At 34.7% G+C, this 8,641-nt stretch overlaps 1 protein-coding gene across 1 annotated transcript; it reads left to right on the top strand.

Annotated features, from left to right (window-relative positions):
- LOC579587 (G-protein coupled receptor 54) lies at positions 1-3,580 on the top strand. The gene is made up of 3 exons (XM_030977393.1): positions 1-873; positions 1,439-1,574; positions 2,209-3,580. Exons 1-3 carry the CDS (start codon positions 490-492, stop codon positions 2,781-2,783), a joined length of 1,095 nt encoding a protein of 364 aa, XP_030833253.1. The 5' UTR covers positions 1-489; the 3' UTR covers positions 2,784-3,580.
- Positions 3,581-8,641: the final 5,061 nt, after the last annotated feature.

The raw sequence follows: 8,641 nt of genomic DNA, 5'->3' as shown, positions 1-8,641 counted from the left end.
TATTTCACTCTTGATTATAGTTTGGCTTCGTTTGCAAAATATACCAATTATAACCTCTTCGTATACATGTGATGCACATCATTTTATGTTACCTCATTTTTTTTTCTCTCTAATTTTGCAGCGGATTAATTCCTGACGTGCACGAAAAGACGGACTCTTTTCAATGGCTTCTTATCTGGTGTGAATCTGGGCTGCACGCGATTTAAAGAAGAATGCCTTATGACCAGACAGTCCATTCGATCCATGACACACGAAACTTGCTGCCACTCCCTAATGAGGCCTCCACAGTCGCTCTTAGTCCTGCTCAACTTAGAAGCACTTCAACGTTTCAGCCATTCCTCGAAAACACTCCGCCATCATCTGCATCAGCGTTGGTCACGACATATTCAGAAGTCACCAGGTACTTACTGACCACACCATCAGGATCCGCAGCTTGCCCATTGATGCTGCCGTCATCTCACCGGTCATCATTGTCCAGTCCAAGCTATCATGATTATAATGGATTTGGCGGCGGACTACCCCGAAACCAAGGGGTTCAACGAAAGCGACCCGGAGTCACTCTACTCCCTCTACTACTCCTCGTACTCGTACATCTATAACGACACCACCATATCATCAAAGTTGGACGATATAATGAAAGTACTCTACATAACTCTGCCAATACTCCTAGCAGTGATTGGGATTATCGGAAACACCACAGTCATGTATATCATATTCAAACATAGAGACATGCAGACCGTTACGAACTACTTTCTGGCCAATTTGGCAGCTACAGATGTGGCCATGTTGACGATATGCGCCATACCATCGGCTGTAGCTATTTTCACGGAGATTCCACTTAGCGTCTGCAAAGGAATCAATTATATCATGTTTGTATGTCAAATGCTTCCTAACTATTATTAATCATCATCATTATGTTGTTTTAATGTTTTAGATATATGTACAGCTTATGGGTTTCTTTTTAATGCCATTATCTCAAAACTTTATAAGAATTGTAGAAAAGATGACCCTTATTCGAACATAGTTTTAAAATGATATTACACTTTTTTAATGGAAATTTGCATCAATAGCATCGGCAGAGAATATAACAAAATTATATTCCAAAGACAATTATTTATAAGTTTATATAAGTTGATCAAATTTAGACTCAGTGGAATTCACTTAATGCAAGGGAAATATAGACACAAATAAAATATGTTCTCTGTTATAAAAAAGAAATGGGTAATTTTCTGAGGCTTGAAGATAAAGTTGAACATTAATGGTAAATTGCAATTTTTCTGCAACTTAACAACTACTACTTTTGCAATAATTTAAACAAAAAAGTGTTATCACACTTGCCATTGCTTTTATTTAGAAGACGAGTTAAAAGTGGACCATTGACCCATTTGTAAAGTTGTTTTAAAAGTATTTTATTTCTAATTCTTATTTTTCTCATTAGGTTACTGTTCAAGCTACGTGCCTCACTCTAACGGCGATGACAATAGATCGTTACAACCTTATCGTACACGCCGTCAAGTCAAGGAAAACGAGAACGATTAGAAAAACAGTCATTACAAATATTTTTATTTGGGCAGGTAAGAAGACCTTCTGTTTTCAACTGTTTTCATCACTACTTATTACTACGTACCCTCCGATCCTACAACTCTGGTCGTCTACAAATACCGCTTTCAAAGAAATATTGGGGGAACTTGCTTTTGCTCATGCCAGACCAGCCCTGTTAGTTTACTTCCATAGGAGCTCAAGAACTCCGATTCTTCAACGTCTTTTAAGAGCAACCTTAAATTCCATTTGTTGAATTTTGCGCTTTGAAGACAGACATTCTTTCATGCTTTCATTTTTGCATTGTATTCTTTTTTATGTAAATGTACACGACTCCTTTGTTATGATGTCCTGTGCTCCTTGATATCATGAAGCGCCGTGAACATTTAGAAAGGATACTGGCGCTATATAAATCTCATGTATTATTATCATTATTAATATTTATATCCGGGCAAATCCAATTGGACATTGACGTAATGATATGTCATTTTGCTACGAACAAGGCGTATGGTTAACCTGTCAGTTTGTACTTTTTCGATGGTAGAAAGGAAAATCTTTAATAAAATGACAAACATCTCGTGATATATATATTTTTTATGAAGTCCTGCATCTTAAATGTTCATAAAGACTCTCTTTTAAAAGTATCATCGTTTCCCTTTTTCGATTCAGGATCGTTCATTCTCCAAGCTCCGGTTGCAACGTCCTCAACCATATCCGAGTACGGGGAATGCATCACCAGCTTCGCTACGAGAAGCGGTTCCAACGCTTTCCACATTTTCAACACCCTCAGTATGTACGTGCTACCATTGGCTATCATTCTTGTCTGCTACGTGAAAATCTTAGTCCAAGTCTGGCGAAAAGCCATTCAAGGTACAGAGAGCGCACAAGCCCAGGAACGTTCCATCCGCCGCAAGAGGAAAATCACGCGTATGGTCTTTGTCATCGTGCTCCTCTTCGCCATATGCTGGTTACCGACACACGTATTCCGGTTGTGGAAGGAGTTCGACACTGGTTTCCATATGACAGCAAATAACATTTATTTCGATTTTGCAAACCTCTTCGCCTTGTGCCTCGTTTACGCCAACTCTTGCGTAAACCCTTTCGTGTACGCCTTTAAGACGACAAGCTTCAAGGAACATTTCAAGAAGCTGTTCACGTCTTGCTGCCACTCCGCCCAGAGTGCTATGGGCTCTGTTAGTACCTTCAAGTTGTCTAAATTTACCAGGGATGACGAGTCTATCTGAATATGAAGGACAGATTGTACCCCTTTTAAACGCAGTTCTCCTCTTTTAAAATGTCATTCCTCTCTCTCTCTCTCTCTCTCTCTCAGACGACCAGCAGTTAGGCACGTGCGATCTTGGAAACTTGAGGAAAGTGGTTTCCACGATGCAGTTCAATGACTGAAAGAACAAATGAAAACACAAGAACCTTACGAGGGTGTGAAATTTCTACTCTAGAGAGAATTATTTCTAGAAAAAATATGTATTTTTTATTGAATGGTTTATAGATAATGGAAAATTCATCTACAAATGGAATGCCTTAACTTTCACAAAGACCAAGATACTATATTTTAAGTGTGACTTTGTGATCTTTTATTAATGTGTGAAACAACGTATCTGTATTTCGCACTCATGTTATATTCATTTACTGTTCATGTCTAATTTGATATCTCAAATTGAGATCATTGATATGTTATATCGAATATTCACTTAACAATGATACAACGCCCAGTTGTGATAGTAGATTTAAACAAAATTATAAATGAATGAAACTTTATTTTCTTATTCACATTCCCTTGGAAGCAATCATCAGAAATCTTTCTCCCTTTCTTTACAAAATGTTGGTTTGCAATTTGGAAAGGATTATTTCAATTTAATTTAGTAACCAGTATTAATGTAACATTTGGCGTCGGTGCACCGAAGTTTATTGCAAGGACAATGTATTAGTTGAAATAATGTTTTTCACAGTGCATCGAGATGACCTACAACCAAACCAATAGATGTTCATGTTGTATCCCTAATATAAAGGGAAACTGTCTGCTTGCAAATTTTTTTTTCTCCTTATGTGACTCAGTAACATTGTCTCAGATTCTGAACAGAATCCTGAATTTAGCTCATGCTGCAATCATAATTATAAACCTTTAGGTCAGTCAGTAGTTCCATGACTTTTGCAAGCAGATCGCCTGCTTGATATCAAGATATTTATAATATGAAATCGAAATTTCATTTTCCGTTTTCCTAACGGTTTTTATAGATTTACAGTCTGTTGGGGAAAATGAGTAGGTAAAACTTGCTCCTCACAGATTTTTTCACTTTTTTGAGACACTTCATGATCAGTTTGAAGCGCAATTTCTTTAGGGCTTCTATATTACACCATATCACAGACACTGATAACATGTAGGACCATGCATCTCAGATTAAAACGATGCCTTTAAAACATGTACAATACAATGTTCCGCTCTGTATATGACTGTTGTCTTACAATACCATTATCTTTATGCATCGATTATTCTGTAAAAGAAAGAAGTGAGATTATAAACTATTACAAAGTAATCATTACTATGAATGATATAATCAGGTTTTAATTCATTTGTTAAATATTTCTCATTAAGGGATCCAGTAGTGACTATAGAATGCCATTTCTCGTTTCAAGCCTCATGTTAGTTTCCCCTCAAAGTGAAAAAAAACATAATGAGGAGAACGATTAGTGATAATACGATAGCGGCCAATTAGTGGGGAGACTGGAGAAAAGGTCCCACGAAACCTTTGTGTTGGTGTTGTAAGTATACTAATCTACTCTGTATCCGTCCAGGTTGTCGTGTAGTATGTATAAAATGTTAATTTCATTTATATTCTATCAAAGTAAGATGCTTGTATTTTCAATCAGAATATTCTAAGTTTGAAGCATTTCCTTGTTTTAGATGCTAATACATGAAATAAGTTGATCACTACATATGACATGCCCATTGCACTAGTAGTGTCATTTGCCTGTCTGACACACGCATGCGTCAGCATCTCTTGCATCTCTGTCTCCGTGGTCTTTTAAGCGTCATGTTGAAGGTAAAGCAAAGTTTTGGGAAATTTTGAAAATTGGATGGATAGTAATTCTTTAAAAAAAAATGATATATTTGATTGCTCGTGTGGATATATTATACGCACTAAAGAATTTAGCCCCTATTAAAAACACTTCTGCCTTCAAGAAATTGATTACTAAAAATTTAACAGTGCTCCCGGTAGGTTCCATAACAATTTCAAATAGTGCCCAAGGTCATTCCGTGGTAGTTGCGAACATGAAAATCTAAGAATATGCAGTTCTGATATGTAATTTCCAAACAGGAATAGTGAATCAGTCGATTTTAGGCAAGAAACATTGTTTTAAAGCTAGAGTAGTATTGGTCTTGAGAGGGAGCTATACCACATTAAGAGTTTATAATTTACAATTTCATCACTTTAGACTCGATTTCAACCGCGACAAAAATCGCATATGCTTCCAATATGTTCATTTGAACCAAATTCATGACCCCATACCAAAATTTTGTATTACCTTTAAATTGGCATCGTACAAAGAAACTATTTCAACCATACATTGTTCAAATTGCGTTGAATTAATGGCGTTTACGCGAATATTTCAGTCCACATGTCGAATAGTGCGTAACGGGTATAACGGAGACTAGTTAAAATTTTGTTTTTCTTGAAGATTATACTTATAATCGCGTTGGTCGTGTGGTCAAAAGAGAAACATAATATATTATTTAATAATTTTTCTTTAAAGCCACTGTTTTCAAGATTTGTAAAGGATTTTTCATGATTTTAAAAGGTTTATATATATGGGCCAGCGATGTAATCTAATCCATTACTCAATTTTATTTCTGAACTAAACATACTTCCGAACACTATAAAGATATTTCGAAAGATTAATTAAATTGAAGAATAAAAAAAAGAAAAAAAAAGATTTTATAATTAATTGTATTTCTGATGAATATTCGAACGAGAAGCGGCCAACACATAGTAAAAGTACGTGATGTCAATTTAACGTAATGATAGTCTGTCTAAACAAGTGGGAAAATGAACAAATGTTTGTCTGTTAGTAACTTCCGTGCAAATTCATCTATATCTCTCAAAAATATTTTGGAATGTGTGTTTGTTGGGGAATAACAAGAACACACTTTTCTACAAACTACAAACTTATTTCAGTATTAACTCTAGGCATGTTAATAAAAGTAAAAAATTATGAACAAAATTAAAGATCACACAATCTAACAGTGAAGCAAAACAACTGAAATGAAAGGATCTAAATTGATACACGTAGCTTTAACAATGTTATACAATATTTGAATATTCTATTTTTTGATGTTCTGTTGAAGGCAGAAAGGTTAATACGGATATTTTTTTGTAAAGCTCATCGTTTACAATTGTGATTGTATATTTAAACGAATGTATTGAATGCTTTGTTATATTAATGTATACACAAACGTAAATGAAATATGAAATAAAAACACTCAATGCAATGACTTCATATTGTACTTTATTACTTGTTCTTGATCTTTTCCTATTATTAAAAAATATATATATTCCGTAATAACAGGGGTACTAACAACGATGCCATGGATATGGTGTACATTAATTATCATTCAATAATAACCTTAAAAAAACTATTACATAATATTTCATAACAATACAACTGCACCCTATTTAAAAATCTAGGTTTTTGTTAAAAGGGAACATTTTATACACAAAGGGGGTAGTTATCATTATCATTAACTTTTCATGTTATCACGATCAATATATTGTATAGATTTATCACAATTTAGTATTCCTCCTAATATATTTTTGGTATGCATTTCATTTTCCCTCGTATGTATATACTCTTAATCTAGGTGCAGAATCGTTGTTTTCAAAATCAAAACAAACTATGACTTTTTGTATTCAGAATAAACGAAGTAGACCAGATAATTACTTTGAATTTTTTGTAAGGATTCATCATAACATATCATTAATGTAGAAATGATGAATTTATTATATTTGAAATTTGGCACCCCTTTATTATTAAGCAGAATCGAAGGGTTAGTGTGGGTGACGCTTTAATCATTCTCCAATCTAAGAAATTCTTCTGCAATAGATATCGATTCAATTATCTAGTATTTGATTATTAGAGTTACATATCATGCCACATTCACCTTTGTTAATCAAAAGCTGTTATGTAATTTTTCGAAAAAAGGTGAATGACCTGTTGAAAGGTATTTCAACATGTAATTTGTTATTGAAAAGTCAGTCCATTGACTAAAGAGATGCTACATTCTATGTCAAAATAAAGTATGTTACGCAACAATGGCGTCCCCCGCATCTGACCAATCTTAAAGGTAAAGACCAGTATTGGAAACGCCCCAATTTCAAAAAAATGAAATGGAAGCTCTTATTACCAATCATGTGAAAGAATATGTTTTGAATAATAAATAATGATACAAATTTTGCCGGGAAACCGCCTACTAATTGATATATTAGGTAAATTAGTCATATATTGGTGTGTGAGAGCACACGTGTGCGTAGTCCCATATACATCTTGCTGTGTACAGTGCTTGTAACTTTATGAAGACTGGGCCAAATTTCTTATCATTTTGATGATTCCAGAACCTTGCAGTGAGAGGGAGCTATAGAACATAACGAGTTTATTATTTAGAATTTCATAACGTTAGACTCAATTTCAACCGCGACAACGATCAATGAATATTGTAAAATTGCATATGCGTCCAATATGTTAATTTGAACCAAATTCATGACCCCATACCAAAACTGTAATACCTTTAAGTGGGGATTGTATTGGGAATAGTGCATCAAACAATTTTCGAAAACTTTAAGTTTGCTAATGCATGCTTTATGTATTTTTGCAGTTAGTAAAAAAGGATGAAATAAAAAAAGTTTGTGTTAATTGCTTGTTCACCTCATTACACATTCAACAAATGATCATTGAAAGGGACAGCGAACATCTGTTGTGATAACATTTTCTGATGTATGAATTCTAAATCCTGATATTTAATGAGCTTTTTTAACTCACCACCTGGTCAACAGTTGCAGATTAGCGTATACCATTGCGGCTTGGAGCATGGGGTCAAAGGAGAGCGGCTTGATCCAATCCTTCTCTATCACCTCCGTGCATGGATGACCATTCATCGAATATTACTCTCCCACGCAAGATAAGTTGATTTCCAGCAATGTGCACAATGATGTATAGTCAATAAAGATTTAATTTTAAAAGTATTCTAGATTCATACATGCTTCGAAAATATCTGATTAATCTCTACTAAATCGAGCTACCAGGGCCAATTGTCATAAAACCGCACTAGGGTGGTTTTCACCACAAAGGCTATAGTACACAGTGTTGACAACAATTCTGAATGAGGCTTTATGATCATGATCCTTCGAGTTTAATTTAAAGAGTAGATTTTGACACTATTTCATTAAAATCAACTTGCAAGTATCACTTCATGTTAATAATACAACAACATCAATTTTTTTTCTTTTCTTCAGTCCATAGATTTAGGAAATGGGATATTCATAACTAAAATTATAATGACAAATAGGTGAAAATGTAGGGGTGCTCTTACTGAAAGGGTTGAAAGGGCTGAGCCAAATGTTCATGTTGACTTTTTTTCTCCTTCTTTTTTAATTGAGGGTGCTTTTATAAAAGTTTCTACGAAATTGTGGCTGCTTGTCCCCATATAGAATATTCCATTCGCCTCCCATTAAGTATGTGGTTGATATGAACATGCATACTGGAAGGAGTGGATGTACATCGTAATTAGAATTAAGTGTCGCGTTACATAAGCATGCGCCACCTCGTCTGATTTAGCTGCTCACTTTAAACACATTCAGGCGCCAGATTGAATTGGACCTGATTACAATGTTCGATTATTATTATATACATCTCTTGGAGGGGAGGGGAAGGAGGAGGGCTTCTCAGCATTTTAAGGAATACCTAATTGGTTTATCCTTATAGTCCAAATTCATTATTTGCATAACTTATAAAACATCACTTTCCTAACAAAAAAATATGCTTGAGGGTGTGTGAGTAGAAATGTACTGCATGTAGATTTAATCACAGTAAT

Source organism: Strongylocentrotus purpuratus, unplaced genomic scaffold, assembly GCF_000002235.5.
Source record: "Strongylocentrotus purpuratus isolate Spur 01 unplaced genomic scaffold, Spur_5.0 spur5_scaffold_9, whole genome shotgun sequence".
NCBI lineage: Eukaryota > Metazoa > Echinodermata > Echinoidea > Camarodonta > Strongylocentrotidae > Strongylocentrotus > Strongylocentrotus purpuratus.
Note: the sequence above shows the minus strand (reverse complement) of the source record. Positions and strands in the feature narration are given on the sequence as shown.

Excerpts from the sequence above, each read along its gene's own strand:
- LOC579587 (XM_030977393.1), top strand. The coding sequence starts at position 490 with ATGATTATAATGGATTTGGCGGCGGACTACCCCGAAACCAAGGGGTTC. Across the intron at positions 874-1,438 it reads GAATCAATTATATCATGTTT|GTTACTGTTCAAGCTACGTG; the intron begins GTATGTCAAATG and ends TTTTCTCATTAG. Across the intron at positions 1,575-2,208 it reads AAATATTTTTATTTGGGCAG|GATCGTTCATTCTCCAAGCT; the intron begins GTAAGAAGACCT and ends TTTTCGATTCAG.